Below are 18,308 nucleotides of genomic sequence, written 5' to 3'. Positions count from 1 at the left end.
GGAGAAAAAATTAATATAAGACACTGTCTTATTTTCGGGGAAACAGGGTAGTAACAAAGGAAATTGTCACCTATTCTCAACTGAGGGAACAAAGCTATCCACAAAATTTATGCACACGTTGGCATTGGGCCAAGTCTTATAATCTATTAGCTGCCATGCAAACCTTAACTACGGTATACTGCCTTTTCCCCCCCTCAACTCTCTCTTAATTGGGCAAAGTTGGGGGTGGAGGGAAATGGGGATGGTTTTGATTGAATATCTTTTTCTTGCTTTATGTGTAGGGTACAGTTATCAATACAGTTATTGAATGAAAACAGGTGGTGATACTGAAACCTGGTTTTGTACCACTTCAAGTGTGGAGGTTATGGGTGGGTAAGCCCGTTCCTTTTGTAGTGGGTAATGAACTTGGCAACTGCTTTCCTTCTGGCCTTAGGTTCCCATAGGGATTAGGAAACCTTCTTAGGTTAGTTTTGAAGGAAGTTTCATATTTGAGTATTCATAACTGCTTTCCCATAGCTATGAAGTAATTCTGTATTTACTTCTCATGAGTTGCCCTATAGCCTGGGCTTTTGATTGGTTGGCTTTGTTCAATCTCTTGAGTGCACTTAGTCATACAAAGTACTCTTTTGAAACTTTGCTATTTAATTTAAAAAGTATTTGTGACTTCTTTGCAGAGGGGGAGGGATGTTCCTGTTTATTTACCTTTGTAGAAAAGCAATTAGTATTAGTCATAGTGTTGGCATCTGATGCATTTTTGTTGAACCAATGGATGAGTTCTTGTTTCAGTTCAAGGAGACTTTTTTAAGGGTCAGAGTTGCCTGATGGGAGCAGAGGCTGCTCTTGGGAAAGAGATAGTAAACTCTGGGCAGGCATGGGCTTGGGCAGTCTGATCACCAGACAGAAGATAGGACTAAATGATGCCTAAGGCTTACGGTAAATGTGAGATTCTGTGGTTCTCTGTTTCTCTAACATGTGTCCCAAGAGGAGAGCTAGGAAGGGAACACTGGAACCACAGACTGTGCCGTGGAGCTGTCGATAGCCGTGCTGGCTGACGGGACTTGGACAGCACTGGGAGCAGAGTGCTTTTCTGATTCCTCGAGTCAGCATGGACAGTTCTCACTTTGAGAAACAATTCCAATGAAATTGGGCTTCAGATCATCTTCCAGATTCACTGTGAGTCCGGGAGAGAATGGTGAGGAGGTGAAACTGTTCTAGTATTTTCCATTCCCAGAAAGTTACTGAGTAGTAGGAGAAGTTTAGAGTAAGTCAAGCCATTGGCATCCAGGTTACAAATAAGTTCACTTAAAAGCCAGGAGCTAGCCCTGGCTGGGCGCCTCCGTTGGTTGGAATGTCCTACCACCCACACCAAAAGGTTGCTCTTTCGATTCCCGGTCAGGCACATATCCAGGTTGTGGGTTTGATTCACAGTCAGGGTATATACAGGAAGCAGCTGATCGATGTTTCTCTACGCCCTCCTCTTTCTCTCTTTCTGAAAAATCAATAAAAACATATCCCCAGGATATGTGAGGATTTTTTTTTTTTTAAAAAGCCAGGAAATAATATAACTCACTAAATATGTCACCGTAAGTAATTTTGATTGGTTTTCCGCACACTATTTATATTGCTGCCTCGTTCATGAGCTCCCCCAAATTGTCATTGATTTCAATTTTGTTTCAATGTTTTATCTTATTTAATTGCTGATATTTAAAAAAAATTGTAGATTAATCAAATTATCCAGATTTCTGATGTGTCCATTTAAAGAAAAAAAAAAAAATCAGTTTTGGCATAATAACACCAGGCTTCCTACATAGTAGCCATGATCTGGAGCTTGGTGGCTGGATGTCACTGACTTAAGAACAGACATTATCGTCCCTCGTTCTTTTATTCTCTGCTTCATTCACTCATGAGGCTTTTCTGGCCTCTGAGGGCATTTGAGTTTACTCTCGATATAATGCTCGTATGCAGGGCTGAAGATAAGACTAAAAGTAGCCATCATGGCAGCCTCAGGAGGGGACTGTTGAATAATATAAAGTGCTTCGTTGGATCCAGGCACGGTGTTCTGCCGTTGGGATGATCCGGCCAGCCAACCCTGTCACCCGATTGAAGAAGAAAACCACAGCGCTCGGAGAGCTCTGGTCCGGGAGCCGCCGGCGCCCCGCACACCGTCGCCCGCCTAGGCCCAGGGTTACTTGGCACCTGTGCCGGAGAAGGAGCCAGGAGAGTGGCGGGGGCTCAATGGCATCCATTCAGCAGCTTTCTGAATGCCGGCAGCCAAGAGACCGTCAGCTGTGCCTGCGAGGAGTGTGGGTGCCCGCCAGGAACATCTAAACTTCAAAGGGGGGAAAATGGTTCTGTGGGTTGAGGGGGAAAGCTTTTGGTCCTGTTGAATTGGGGCTCATTTTTACAAAGAAGAGAGATGGTGCAAAGGATTTCGGGGGGGACTCTACCTGTTTTTAGTCACCTTTCCACTCGACCCCGGAGGTGCCAAAATAATTAAAATGTTCGAGGAGCTGCAACATCTAACCATGGAAATAGAGGGAAAAACAAAGGATTTCTACTGTTTGGTCTCAGAGTTACATAGAATTAGACTTCTGTGAAAGAAGCAAATTCCATTAAAATTGAAGTCACACATTTATGACCAATTTTGATTTCCGTGGGGTGGGGGTGGGGGAATCTTACAATTCTGAGCATCCTATACTTTGGTCCTAATAGGAAGAAGAAATTGTGCTTTCTGTTGTTCTTGACATTTTATTTTCGTGCTGGCCCAGGCCTGAGGCTGGTGTCTGGACTTTGTTAAGAAGCAGAATGTGCCCTTCAGCAATCTAAGAGCCTGCAGACAAGCGCTGAGTAGACCAAAGCATTCCCACACCCGCTCCCAGGTCTGAGGCAGTGACTTCCCGAAGACCTTCGTCACTCACTGCGCATGGGTTTCATTTCCTTCTCCGGCCCCCTTTCCCACACAGCCCTCCTTTCCCCTCTCTCATTGCTCTTGCTTTCCCTGATTCTTTGCTCTGTTTTCTCATCAAGCTGTATTTCCCTTTACCCTATTCTTGCTCCCACCTTCTCTCTTTCCCACAGTCTATCGGCCATCACCTTCCTAACAGAGCGGGTACACAGTGTGGGCAGAGAGCTGCGGGGAAAGATTCCATTAAAAGCCAGTGTTCAGCCCTGGCCTGCGTGGTTCAGTGGTTAAAGTGTCCGCCTGTGAACTAAGAGGGTCTCAGGTGGGATTCCTGGTCAAGGGCACGTAACCTGATTGTAGGCTCGATTCCTCCCTCCCTTCCTCTCCCCTTCCCTGGCCCAAGTTGGTGCTCCTGCCCCACCCTCCTGCTGATCCAAGACCCAGTCTTTAAACTTCACCTTGTAACAACTATTTGCATATTACATCTTTATTAGATAGGACACCCACACATATATAAAATACATGGTTGACTTTTTAAAATTAACATCTTGTCAAGGATTTTGTGGGCTAAAGCCTAGAAGATATGTGTTCCAGACTGTACTGTTGTGTCGTGAATGCTGAAGAAACATGGCTGACTGGACTGCTGTCCGCTCCTGAGCCAGGACTTCAGTTCACTTGGAGCCAGAGGTCATTGGAGCTCTCATTTATTCAACTGTAGGAAGTTAAATCAAATAAGATGTGAAGTTGCCAAAGTCTATAATGGAAGTCTAAAGAAAGTGAAGGGAAATAGTTGGTGCTTCCTTTGTTGTTTGCCTAGATGAAGGTCTTCTCTTATGGTAGAAGTAGATATTAAAATATACCTTCGATTGAGGGATGTTTAAAACATTACGATATTCAATGCACGTAACCAAATAGGACATTGTGTATGGGAGAAACCTTGTAGGACTGGATGCCCATGGACCATGCGGAGCAAAGGATGAAGAGGTAGTGAAGGGGCAGCAGGCTGCAGGGAGAGGGGAAAGGACAAGCATTTTACGGTATAGTGAATTTGGGTCCTAAGTCCATATATGCATAACTAAGCATTTTGATAACTCAGTATCTTTACTGAAGCAAACATTTATCAGAGATAGCTATGGACTATCATGTGCTATGTGAACATTTAGAGACATGATCTTTGTTTTTGAGGCACTAATTTGTAGCCTGTATAGTTCCAAGTGTTGCAGTAATTATAACATAATAGCAATAGTACAATAATGATTTTAAAACAAAAGCAGTTGACCTAATTATAGTTTCTCTTAAGCCATAGCATCATGACATTCAGGAAATATATACTAGGGAATTGACATTAGCATTTAGCTAGTTAAATAAAATTTTTTTTAATCTTTTTTTCTGGGGGGTGATGATTCTTGGCTTTTTTTTTTTTTTACGTTAAATGGTAGAAATACAATAATTGTTTTTCTAAATGATTCTAGACACTTAGCACTTAAACTTTTATTTGGTACATTAGCAGTTATACAATATATAGCATTCTAACAAATGACTAGAAGGCTGGGCCTGGGTCACTTGGCTTGCTCTCTGTTGTTACTCTGTTTGTAGCTGTTGAGCATTATAATTTTGTATCATGGACTTTGGAGTCAAATGCACCTAAATAGAAATTCAAGCTTTAGTACGTATTAATCTTATAACTTTGGACAAAACAGCCTCTCTGTGCTTCAGTTTTCTCATCTATGGTATGGAGACACTGCGAAACAGGATTGCTTTGCTGTAAGGATGAAATGAGCTAAGATGTACCAAGTGCTGATCCCAGGATGGGGAGCCCAGTAGGCACTCGGTGAATATTCTCCCGTTATATGCCAATGGTAAATTGCTTGTGAGGTTAAACTGTATTCCAGTGCACACTTTCAAATTGTAATTACTGCAACAAAGGGAGCAGCCTGTCTTTGAAAAAGCTTCCATTTGCAATTAACTTCAGTACAAAAGATTTAAACTGGTTTAAAAGCTTTCCATTCTTAAAACTTATTCAGAGAAAAACATGCTGGATTTTGTATTTACTCCATGAGACTTTGTGTCGCATTAGATCGGGACAGAAGGTCAGTGTTGAGAGGATGCCTGGAACCGTTGTCAGTAACACAGCCATTCTAAAATGTCAATCTTTGTACTCTGTACAGATCAATGCCTCCCACACACTGTCCTTTTCCTTTAGTGAAAATCAATCTGCTAATAGGGTCTTAAATGTCCTTGCTTAATTACGGGGAAGTTAATGACATCCTGCCTCTGGTGCACTCTAAATAAAAGCGGTTTAGTGAATCTTCCAGATCTGAACTTTCTTAAACTGGCCTTTCCTGCGGTGTAGATAAACTGCAATCATTGATCACCTTAATTTATTGTCTTTTATCCTGGCCAACTTTCATCTGGGGGGTGAAAAATGCACATTTGTTTTCCATACTTTACCCGAACTTGTTGTCCAGGCCAGTGGTCGGCAAATTGGGCTCGTGAGCCACATGTGGCTCTTTGGCCCCTTGAGTGTGGCTTTTCCACAAAATACCACGGCCTGGGCGAGTCTATTTTGAAGAAGTGACACTAGAAGAAGTTTTAAAAAAATTTCTCTCAAAAGAAATTTCAGTTGTTGTACTGTAGATATTTGGCTCTGTTGTCTAATGAGTTTGCCGACCACTAGGCCAAAATATAAGATTTGGCTTTTAAAAGCGATGAAAACTGATGCTTTTGTAGCAAGCTTTTATTCTAAAATAACGCCAAGGTTAACATCATTTCAAATGAAGACATTATAATGAAAACTTAGATAGGGAAATGGATACAACCTCTCTTTAAATGCCAGGAATGTGCACGTGCCTTTACTTTCATTTCTAAAACAATGAGGATTAGCGGTGCTGAGAGCACAGGTTCTTGCCTTATTTTAACCATGCTCCCCACAAATAGGCCCATCCTCCCTGGAGTTCTAGGAGGAGGCCTTGCTTTTGAGCTTAGAATGGAAACAGCCTGGTGTCATACATGTCTGTGCTCTCCAGTTTGCTTAAGGTGCTGGTGATTTCCTCGTACAACAGCAGAGAAAGACTTTCAGGGTTTATGTTTTCCACGAGGCACCTGAAAGGTTACACCATGTCCGGCCACCATCCTAAACTCCCTTCCCCAGGGCCTCACTCTTTGGGGCCAGGGTGTCAAAAACATCAATTTTAGTTTTTTTTTAAGGAACTACATTTTCATTCCCCACATTGGCACAGCCTTCCAAATCTTACGTATCTTTTTTTTTTTTTTTAATATATATATTTTATTGATTTTTTACAGAGAGGAAGGGAGAGAGATAGAGCTAGAAACATCGATGAGAGAGAAACATCGACCAGCTGCCTCTTGCACACCCCCTACCGGGGGATGTGCCCGCAACCAACGTACATGCTCCTGACCGGAATCGAACGTGGGACCTTTCAGTCCACTGAGCCAAACCGGTTTCGGCAAATCTTACGTATCTTTTAAAGGCAGGGCAGGGCCAACCCCTCGAAAGCTGTTACTGATGACGACCCTCGTTGGCTTCTGATCTTTCCTTTTTCGAAAGTCCTTTCGCTTGTGTAGCTAATGCCATGAAATCTAGGACTGTTTTCTTTTTTTCATTGCACGTTCTGTGGTAATTGACCAGTTCCGTGCTTTGCCTGACTGGGAAGCCTTTTCGTATCTCATCTCATTGCCTTTGGGAGGGGAATGTGGCAGCTATGATCAGTGACCATTTTGCAGTTTAGAAACATGAGTTCTGCAGCAATATTTGCTCCTCCAAGGTCTCACTTCTAACTGAAACCGGTGTCCTGATACTCTGTTTTCTGTCCCTTGCTTGCTTTGGGCAAAAGTCTTGTCTTCTGATCAAGCCTGCTAACTCTTCCAGACCTTTCCGGATGGAACTCCACATTTCAGATTCCACTCAGGAGGAACTGAGATGCCAGTTCACCCCTGTCCTGGAAGGGCAGTGTCCTATAAATGAGTCTTCCTTCCTTTTTTCTTCTCTTCCTCCCATCCCTCCTCCCTCTTTCTCTCCCTCCCTCCCTCCTTCCCTTCCTTTCCTTCCTTCCCTTTATTGTCTTTATTGGGGTGACATTAGTTAATAGAATTATAGAGGTTTCAGGGGTACAATTCTATAATACATCATCTGTATATTGTGTGTTTACCACCCAAAAGTCAAGTCTCCTTCAATCACCATTTATCCCCGCTTTATCCTTACCTCCCCCACCCCCTTTCCATCTGGAATCACCACACTGTTGTCCATGGGGGGGGGGGGGGGGGTGTTGGGTTTTTTGTTTAATCTCTTCGCCTTTTCCACCCAGTCCCCCGACCCCCTCCTCTTTGATAGCTCTCAGCCTGTTCTCTGTATCTATGAATCTATAATTCTGCTTCTGTTTTGTTTGTTAGTTAATGTTGTTCATTCACATTTCCAATTTTAGATTTTTTAAATGGTCATCGGAAAAAGTAAAATGAAACTGTTGAACAGGTGAAATTAATTGCAATAATATGTTTTACATAATCCAATATGTCTAAAATTTTTTATTCCAATATTAATTGACCATGGTCCCCCACCCCCACCCACGCCAACACCCTCCCCTATACCCTGTACCTCTCATTGCTCCTTGACTTTCATACCGTACCTAGAGGCCCGATGCATGAAATTCATACAAGAGTAGGCCTTCCTTCCCCCGGCTGTTGGCACCGGCTTCCTTCTGGTCACTGGCAGGCACCCAGGACCCGGGCTTCCCTTGCAGCCCCAGCTTCGTCCAGAAGGTCATCTGGAAGGACGTCCTGTCTAATTAGATATTACACTTTAATTAGTATAGATATTAGTATAGATACCCTGCATGTCACTAGCTCTCTTTTTCCATTTGCCTGTCCCTTCACTGGGGATGAGGCTCATGACGTTCAGCCTGTTGTTTATAGCTGCTAGTAAGCAGTCTGGCACAAGGAAATACCCAATAAATATTTCTCATATGAAAGCCTACTGATACTAGCAATAATACCATCTCCATCTGTTTCCCAGTGGTTTGCAGATTACAGCATGCTTTTCACGTGTACCTCTCAGCAGTCCTTGTGCGTTTACAAGATGAAATGTGGAGAGGATAAGTGACTTTCCACATCCCATGACTTGAGAGAGGTGCCTTTGTAACTCCAACCTGGGTCTGTTGGGCTCAGACTTCTAGGGAAATGAGTACTTGGCCTTGGCTTATTCAGTCCGTTCACTAAAAAAAAGTCAGAGCTCACTTTTATGGAGAATGTTTCATAAAAGTCTGCACCTGGTGTTTAATTAGTGGGTGTTAGGTTGTGTATGTTTTCACAGGAGCAAAGAGCATGTGAACAATTGATGGAACCAGTTCTTTAAGAGAAGAAGAACCCAACGAGACTCTTAACTGTTAGAGTCTCAGTGGGTTCTTCTTCTCAAGGACATTCCAGTGGTTCTCATCTGTCTGTTGGGAAAAATTCCCAGTAGTCTATGGATAAAGGTACTGATGCATCCAAACAGAATGTAGACTTTTTCTTTTTTATGTCATAAGGAACATCTGACCCAACAAGACTATGAGATAATTGAGATGGTTTGTGATGCTTTAAAATGTTGTTGTTATTTGGTAGATAATAATAGGTGTCACATCCAAGCTATCAATTTTATATCCCAGTCCTGGGCATTTAGTAATTTTTAGAGAAACAGCCCAGTCTGAACTCAGTTTCCCTCTCCCCCTCCCCCTCCCCCCTCCCCCTTCCCCCCCTCTCCCCCTCTCCCTCCCCCTCTCCCTCCCCCTCTCCCTCCCCTTCCCCCTCCCCCTTTCCTTACTGGGGATCTAGCCTACAACCTGAGCATGTGTCCTTGACTAGAATCAAACCTGGGACACTTCAGTCAGAGGGCCAAGGTTCTTTCCAGCTAGGGCTGGACTCAGCCTTTCCATGAAATATGCATCATTCTGTGGTCTCACAGACGTTTATTTTAAGAATTAAGACTACTCTTCACCAGAGCAATCACAAGAAATGCCTTTATTTCTTTCTTTTCTAGGCACTTCAATTTTGTTTGGTATTAGTCAGTGGTTTTACAGCTTAGAGGAACTACTTCAATTTTTTAATTTTTTTTTACAAATTAATTGAGTAGTTTGAAAGCACACTTTTTGTGTATTATTCTTGTTGGATTATTGATGTTGATTAATTCTGTGGTGATGTTCTAGTAGAACAGAAATGAAAGAATAGTCATTAAAAAAAAACCAGTAAATTTTAGCCTTGTTAAAAAGACCATTATCATTATTATTATTTAGTAGATCCTGTCCTAGATTAAAGTAATGACTGATTAAAGCTTGCTCAGAGATGTCATTTTTCTCCATAAAAGAGATTGCCCTGTTTTTTGCAGTTGGGATCATGGTGATAAGCCCCTCCTAATGTTTTATTTGGTAAATCTTTTGTATGTAGCATTAGAAATTATAATGAGTAATGTATAAATAATGCTGGCCAATAAATAAATAAATGTACTGTTCTAGCTTATAAATAAATTCAGGAAGAAATAAAAATAATCAAGTATCCTGGCCAGGTTGGAGTGTCATCCCCATATAGCAAACGGTTGTGGGTTCGATCACCAGTCAGGGCACATATCTAGGTTTCGGGTTCAATCCCTGCTCAGATGTGTACAGGAAGCAACCAATTAATGTTTTTCTCTCACATTTTCTTTCTTTCTTTCTTTCTTTCTTTCTTTCTTTCTTTCTTTCTTTCTTTCTTTCTTCCTTCCTTCCTTCCTTCCTTCCTTCCTTCCTTCCTTCCTTCCTTCCTTCCCTCCCTCCCTCCCTCCTTCCCTCCCTCCCTCCCTCCCTCCCTCCCTCCCTCCCTCCCTCCCTCCCTCCCTCTCTTCCTCCCTCCCTCCTTCCCTCCTTCCCTCCTTCCTTCCTTCCTTCCCTCCTTCCCTCCTTCCTTCCTTCCTTCCTTCCTTCCTTCCTTCCTTCCTTCCTTCCTTCCTTTCTTCCTCCCTCCCTCTCTCCCTCCCTCTCTTCCTTCCTTCCTTCCTTCCTTCCTTCCTTCCTTCCTTCCTTCCTTCCGTCCATCCTTCCTTTTTTCCTTCCTCCCTTCTCTCTCTAAAAATCAAAAAAATGTGTCCTCGGGTAAGGATCTACACTAATAAAAGAGAAAGATGCAAATTGACCGTACTTCTTTGACACCCACCAGCTGATCAGGAGTGAGTATACAAATTAACTCAACAAAATGGCAGATTAATTTGCATATGCAGACATGGAGCAAAGACTGAAGGTTCGACTGCCACTGGAGCCAAGCCTGAGACTGAAGGTTTGACTCCACTGAGGCCCAGGTCCCAAGCGCCGGAGGAAAACTGGTGCCGGCAGCCAGGGGAAGGAAGGCCCGGCCTATTGCACGAATCTTCATGCAACGGGCCTCTAGTTAAATAATAATAATGATGATGCAAGAACCATTTTATGAAGACACCATTTTAAAGTGCTTGCCTCATACATCGTCTAATTTGATAAAAGACTGGAAAGTACTAGGCATGGGAATATGAGGAGTTATTTTGTGGTTACTAGTATCATTCTCAGAAGTGTCCCAACAGCTGAAATTTTATGGAATTGTGATACTACAGTATTTCTTTATATTACTTCTGTATTGAGATATAATATATATCTTCCAACTTGCAGTTCCCTGGATTGTAGTACATTGACAGTTTAATAGCTACCACCACAGTCAATTTGAGAACATCTTCAGCATCCCAAAAAGAAACCTTGCACCCTTAGCAATCACCTCCCATCTCCCCCAATTCCATCAGCTCTGGTCAACAGCTAATCTGCTTTCTGTTTCTCTGGATTAGTATATTCTAGGCATTTCACACTAAGGGAATCACTGTGGTCTTTTGTGACTAGCTTCATTCACTGTGCTTATATTTTCAAAGTTAATTCGTGCTGTACCATGAATCAATACTTCATTCCTTTTTATAGCCACGTTTTTTAAAATCTCTTCACTAGTTGATGGACAGTTAGTTTTTCCCCACTTCTCAGCTGCTGTGAATAATGCTGCTGTAAATGTTTGTATACACGTTTTTGTGAGAAGATATGGTTTCATTTTCCATGGATTTGCTGAGTCTATATTAACCCAACATTTCACCTTTTAAGGAACTGCCGGATTGCTTTCCAAAGTGGCGGCACCGTTGTACATTCCCACCAGCCGTAAATGAATGCGGGTTCCACTGTCTTTGCATCCTCGCCAACCCTTGTTCCCGCCTGTCTTGTTGGTGATGGCCATCCTCATGGAGGTGATAGGCTACCTCACTGTGCGTTTGGTTTGCATCTTCCTGATGGCAGTGCTGTTTAGCCACTTTTCAGGTGCTGCTGGCTGTCTGTATGTCTTCTTGGGAGAAATGGCTCTTGTTGAGAGCCTTTGCCCGCTTTTTAAGTTGGGTCATCTGTATTAGGTAAGAGGTTTATATATATCCTGTGTGTTACATGCTGTTGAGTCGGCTCTGCCTCTGGTGGCACTGTGGTGACAGATGCCCATAACGTCCTGTCCTCACTGGCCCTGCCCAGCTCCCGTACACTCACGCCTGTGGCTTCTTGTATGGAGTCAGTCCCTCTCAGAACCGATCTTCCTCTTTTCCTGCGGCCTTTTGTTCTTCCCAGCATTGCGTTTCCCAAAGAACCCCGCCCTCTCCTGCCATGCCCAGACCAGAGCAGCTTCAGTTTGGTCGTGTCTGCCTCCAGCAATGTTTCAGGCTTCGTTCGCTCCAGGGCCCACGTGCTTATCTTTCTGGCTGTCTACGGGATCCACAGAGCTCACCTCCAACACCTTATTTCAGATGGATCCATTTTTTTCTTATTCTGGGCACACATTGCTTATTAGATGCATGATTTGCAAACATCGTCTCCGCGCTATGGGTTGTATTCCACTTGCTTGGTGGTTACAGCTGTGTACGTTGTAACTTATCTCCTGGGCCATCGTGTCTTTCAAGCTTGTCCACTGTCTGGGCAGCTCCTCTTTCCTAACTTCCTGGGGCATCCCTTTATCGCTGCCCTGAGCTCAGCCTGCTGATACTATCAGCTGAGGATGTGCCTTCCCCACTGAAGGAAGCTGCATCTTACAAATTTTTGTGCCTAGGGCTCTGCCTAACACAAAATAGGAATGCAACAAGGGCTTGTTCAACTAAATTAACTCGAACCTTGTGTCTGAAAAAACAGATGCAGGTCAATATGAATCCAAGAAAGCTAATAGAGTAGGCCCGGCAAGAGTGTCCTTAAATCTGTTGGAGGGAGGAAAACTGAGGTTCCTTCCACAGAAACAGGCTCACAGGTTTTTCCAGAAGTCACCGCTAACTGTGATGCTTTCTTCCATTGTAGCCCTAATGATTCTGTGGTCCCTGGGCTGACAGAGGTGCTATGCTCTGTGGCCCCAGTGGTCCCAGCGCGGGGATCCATGGTGTACCACGGCTGCTTTGGTACGTGCTGAGCAGTGGACCGACATTTCCGTGACCATTGATTGATTTTACTCGTTTACTTTTAAACCCTTCAGTGCTGTCATTGGGTTAGCTCAGCTCTAGTGAGGTCGTACTCATAAAGCCACACCGTGTGTGCAGGGAGGTGTCCTACTGCACTGCGCTGCCTCATGGCTCTGGTGTGGTGTAAGGAATCCCAAGTTTTTCTCTTCCTAACGAGGCATTTTGATGGCAGCACTTTCATATTGATTATTTTTCCTTATGGTCTTTTCGTCACTTGTCCTGAACTTTCCTAAATGAAAGATGTACTCAACTCCATTCTCCTTCTCCAGTTTAGGGAGCATATTTTATTTTCTCTCAGCGTGACTCTGAGACCTGCCCCTCCACATATTCACTATTGCACATACTCCCATGAAGTAAAAAGGCTCTCCCTGCAGAACGAGGGTGAGGTTTAACCTGCTTGTAGACATTCTTCCTTCTCAGAGCTCCCTAGTTCTTGATTTTGAACCCCGAAGGCAGCACGTCAGAGACTCTCTCAGAATTTAAGACGGAAGAAGGAAGCCATTTAGTTTTTGTGTACTTCTGCTGAGATCTGACCTCTCAGCCCCTGTTATTTCTTATTTGGCACTAAGGCAGCTTAAACATGAACACACACACACACACACACACACACACACACACACACAGAACTAGTTGACAGCCTAAGCCAACGGATTTATTTTCTCTTAGCACAGCAAGATGTGCTAAAATTACTAAACCTTGAAAGCCTTGCTGGGATTCCTGAATGAGAAATTCTCCTACCTTTGATTTTTTTTCTTCTTCTTTTCCTTTATGAAGCAAAAATAGTTCTGTGTCCATGGGTGAAGGAGCTTGGCAGACGTGATTATAATAATGTATTGAAAAACACTTACTTTGATTGACTAAAAACCAGATGCTCTTCGCAGTAGTTAAAAGCCTGTAATAATGTCTTCACTCACCACACTTCCATGATATGAATAAGAGGACCCCCCAGGCTAGACATGGAGAAGCTAAGAGAGGACACGTGAGAAATACTCCCCCATCTCCTGCCAAGGTTCCCATGAAACAGTGTTGCCTGGAACATAACCTGATTGGGGTAGAGACTTGCTTCATAGTTATTGTGTCTTCTCTGCCAGGATTTTGGCCTGGCACACCACAGCTTCTCCAGGCAGGTTGCATGGGTGGGAGGCGGGGAGAAATGTTCTCTTAATCTGACTGACAGACCAGGTTAGAGGTCCTGGGGCGCCACTTACTAGCTGAAGTCCTAAGATAATATCATTAGCCTCCCTAAATGTCAGCTTCTAGAATTTGTAAAATGGGGATAGACGAGTATGGAACTTTAATAAGGTGTCAAGTCGTATTTCATGAATATTAGTTATTAGTAAATTGGGCAAATTTTCCAACTCCCTATTCAGAACTTGACTGCCCTGCTGTTAATGAGCTTGATTAAACATGGGCAAGTGTGCACATATATACCATCAGCTCAGTCATTCTCTATTAAAAAATGATAGACATCGAGGAGGTGTTATTTGGACACGGGTTTTTTATTAACTCCGCTGAATTAGACTCAGCTCTCACTGGGAAAGATGAAATGAAGTCTTTCCAGTATGAGCATTCTTATCTTTGGAGGCCAGCCCTGGATCTTAGAACAAAAACAAATCAGTCGTTATTAGTTACTGTATCTCATTTTCCAAAACACATGCTTCATTGTTGCAGTCATTGACAGATAGTTTTACATGACACATTTCTGCCATTGTCTTCTTGCTAAATCACTAAATGACCAACCTTCGTGTTCCTGATGTACCAAAAGTGTCCAAAGATTCATTTTAGGATTATGTGTTGAGAAGGCTGTGAGTCCGAACACTGTTTAACAGTGAAGAGCCCTTGACGAATGCAATAATAAAGCGGGATCCGAGGATTGCCCCGTTATGAATGATTTGGATATAGAGAGAGAAATTATTTTTAGGCACAGCATCCCTACAAACCCTGAAGCTATGTGTTTTACAAACTGGAAATTTATGCACTAAATAAAAATTACCAGATGTCAGTGTCGGTGCATGCCAACTGGCAAGTGTGTGGTGGTTCAGCGTCTGGGAGAAATGATGATCACTTCTCTGCCATTCAAACTCAGGAGGGGTGGTTGAGGTAAAATGCTGCTGAAAAAATTACAATGTGCTCAGCTACCCGAAGATCTCACATGTTACGAATTGTAATCTGAAAGGCTTTAAATTTCCCCCCTCATGACTCCTTGCGTGTTTGTGGCATTGCAAATGTAACCCATGTTCCTGTTCTAATTTTATTACATTCTTTCCAGATGCTTGCCTCATTCTCTTAAAGGGTCAGCAGATACGTTATTGAAAGAACCGACCTGGACACAGCAAGTCTCATAGAGGTCCAATTCAGAGCTAAATGCAGGACAGGATTAATTACTTGTATCTTGCACATACCAGCCTACCTCAGTAATATCCGTGACATCATCAAATGGGTTCTCTTCTCTCTTTAGAGATTCGAGCTCAACTGGTAGAACAACAAAAATGCCTGGAGCAGCAGACGGAGATGCGACTTCAGCTTCTCCAGGACCTGCAAGATTTCTTCCGGAAAAAAGCCGAAATCGAGACGGAATATTCCCGGAACCTAGAGAAGTTAGCAGAAAGGTTCATGGCAAAAACAAGAAGCACTAAGGATCATCAGCAGTACAAGTAAGAGAGTCCTGACTCAGATTTACCTTTCCAAGCCATAGCCTACCTTTTTAATAACCCTTGTTGGTTTTAGGATTTTCCCTTTTAGTCTGATAAGCTGCTGATTGGCATAACCCCATAGGTTAAAACAACCGTCTGCATTTATGAGCATTAGTTTATCACGTTTTAAATTAATAGTATTCTCTTCACAGCTTTCTCTTTCCAATAAATATATAGTTTTGGGTAACTATATGTTCAAGAGGAACATAAAGTTCATATTTTTTATAAACATCTCGATTACAGGAAACTAGAGCTGATATCTACCACAGGTGGATATTTGAATGAGCAAATTTTAAATAACTGATTGTTCAAGCAAATACTTCAGCATTTCTGCAGTGATTTTATATAAAAATAAGCAATAATGCCCAGCCAGTGTGGCTAAGTGGTGGAACATCGACCTGTGAACCAGAAGGTCAGGGTTCAATTCCCGGTCAGGGCACATGCCCAGGTTGCTTGCTTGGTTCCCAGTGGGAACGTGCAGGAGGCAGTCATTCAGTGATTCTCATCATTGATGTTTCTATCTCTCCCTCCCTCTCCCTTCCTCTCTGAAATCAATAAAAAGATATATATTTTTTTAAATTGCAATGACCATAAACATGATGGGGGAGAAGGGGAGGACTAAATTTAAGAATGAGGCAAGCATTCTTTTCAGATGCTTGCCTCATTCTCTTAAAGGGTCAGCAGATACCTTATTGAAAGAACCGACCTGCACGTTCCCATTGGGAACCAAGCCTGCAACCTGGGCATGTGCCCTGACCGGGAACTGAACCCTGACCTTCTGGTTCACAGGTCGATGTTCCACCACTGAGCCACACTGGCTGGGCATTATTGCTTATTTTTATATAAAATCACTGCAGAAATGCTGAAGTATTTGCTTGAACAATCAGTTATTTAAAATTTGCTCATTCAAATATCCACCTGTGGTAGATATCAGCTCTAGTTTCCTGTAATCGAGATGTTTATAAAAAATATGAACTTTATGTTCCTCTTGAACATATAGTTACCCAAAACTATATATTTATTGGAAAGAGAAAACTGTGAAGAGAATACTATTAATTTAAAACATGATAAACTAATGCTCAAATTTAGTCCTCCCCTTCTCCCCGATCATGTTTGTGGTCTCATTGCAACTGAGACAGACTTAAACCAAGTCTTGTAAATATGCTATGATTAAGTGTAATGAAACTTCATCTTAATTATGCTTCATTTGTTTAAAGAATACCTACCGGTTTTTCTGGTCATGGAATTGACTTCCTAAGACATCCTAGAGGCAAAACGAGATAAGTATGCAGACAACTACAGTAGAGCATACAAGTGCTATGACAGGGTAATCACAGGATGGCATGGGCCCACCTGGTGGGAATCCATCCTGTAGTGAGGGTGGAGGAGGGGAAGGTCAAGGAAAGGTCCCGGAAGAAGTAATACATAAGTGGGGACCTGAGGGACTAGGTGGCAGGTAAGAGACTGGAGCAGGCTGTTCCCGGAAGAGGAACGTCATGTAGAAGGGATGGGGTGGGGGTGGGGGTTGCGGGTGGAGAGCGGGACAGCTTTGAGAACAGGAAGTAACCCGGTGGCTACCAGTGTACATTGTGCCAGATCGTGGAGGAGATCACAATGGACAGTTTGGATTTCATCCTGAGGGCATAAGCAGCCTCCGGGGAGTTTTAAGGAGCAGGATGACCAGCCCAGACCTGCTCTTTAGAATGATAACCAGGACTGGAGGTGGGATTGTGCACTGGAGGACGCTGTGGTTGAGAGCGGGAGACCTGGTAGGAGCATGAACAAGCCGCCCTGCGGGAAGAAGCAGACTTGTTTCGGAGGCGTGAGGCAGGCAGCACAGCCTTTCATTTCTGGAAATGCAGGGGCTAGATAATCTGACAAATACTTCTGCCACAAAACTCCCAGAAATTCTGTCCTTTTTTGAAGTAATATAATAGACATTCTCTTAAATGTATAACCGAAACATAGGAAGGTAAGGGAAATTTCCAGGAGCCAGAAAAAGAAAAGGGAACTAAAAACCAAATTGGCAGTTGTATCCACTCTGTAATATTTTTAAAATATATTTTTATTGATTTCAGAGAGGAAGGGAGAGGGAGAGAGATACAAACAGTGATGGGAGAGAATCAGCGAGCGGCTGCCTCCTACACACCCCACACCAGGAATCGAGCCTGCAACCTGGGCTTGTGCCCTGACCGGAAATTGAATCATGACCCCCTGGTTCATGGGTCAATGCTCAACCACCGAGCCACACAGGTCGGGCTGAATCCACTCTTTAGTCCCACATGGGGACAGAAGATGAGACCCAACAAGGTAAAGAGTTGGAACTGAGGACTTCCCCACCACCAAGCTTACCACATTGTGTCCCAGTCTGAAATCAGGACCAGTAAAACGATCTCAGTGAAATGGTAAAACAGAAAACTCATAAGTCCCTCACACACACACACACACACACACACACACACACACACACGGCGGCAACAAGGCCTGTTTGCTCAGCTGGCTCGGGATTGGAGGGTGATTCAGAGATGCCTGTCCTTGCCTTCACCATGGGCTTTGCAGTTCCATTTTACACCCCTCTGTGGCTTTGGCTCCTACATAAAAAGTTGGGCAGAAACTGTCCCTGGGGTACTTTTGCAGAAGCAAATGAAAAACTACTCCACGCCGAAGCCGGTTTGGCTTAGTGGTAGAGCGTCGGTCTGTGGACTGAAAGGTCCCAGGTTCGATTCCGGTCAAGGGCATGTACATTGGTTGCGGGCACATCCCGGGTAGGAGATGTGCAAGAGGCAGCTGGTCGATGTTTCTCTCTCATCGAACTTTCTAGCTCTCTATCTCTCTCCCTTCCTCTCTGTAAAAATCAATAAAATATATTTTTTTAAAAAGGAAAAAAAAAAAAGAAAAACTACTCCACACAGGGAATCCCCCACCCCCTACCCCCGCCGACCTTTGGACGTGCTGGGCTAGAATAGAAATAAATTTTAGTGATGGTTTCCAGGGCAAACAAATGTCAAATGTATCTGATGGAGACTAGAGCTACAATAGAAAGAGGAGACTGGAGCCAGTACTGCATTCACATTTATAGGAACTGTCCTTTTTTGAAGTAAATGCAAAGAAGAGAGCTCATTCATCCATTCAATAAAAATTTTAAATTGATTTTTAGAGAGAGAGAAAGGGAGATGGGGAGAGAGAGAGAGAAGCATCCATGTGAGAG

General features: G+C 43.3%; 1 protein-coding gene across 3 annotated transcripts in view; it reads left to right on the top strand.

Annotated features, from left to right (window-relative positions):
* SRGAP1 (SLIT-ROBO Rho GTPase activating protein 1) overlaps positions 1-18,308 on the top strand; it is a 261,746-nt gene that overhangs the window by 102,622 nt on the left and 140,816 nt on the right. For all 3 annotated transcript variants that reach the window (XR_014794476.1, XM_084877575.1, XM_084877574.1), the window contains exon 2: positions 14,866-15,061. Coding sequence is in view for 2 of the 3 variants with exons in the window: in XM_084877575.1 (XP_084733701.1) it covers positions 14,866-15,061 (196 nt within the window). In the remaining variant the exon portion in view is untranslated. The remainder of the gene's footprint in view (positions 1-14,865; positions 15,062-18,308) is intronic.

The sequence above is a fragment of the Pipistrellus hanaki genome (assembly GCF_964339955.1).
Source record: "Pipistrellus hanaki genome assembly, chromosome: 3".
NCBI classification, from domain to species: domain Eukaryota; kingdom Metazoa; phylum Chordata; class Mammalia; order Chiroptera; family Vespertilionidae; genus Pipistrellus; species Pipistrellus hanaki.
The sequence above is the reverse complement of the archived record's forward strand: the minus strand, read 5'-3'. Positions and strand labels throughout refer to the sequence as shown.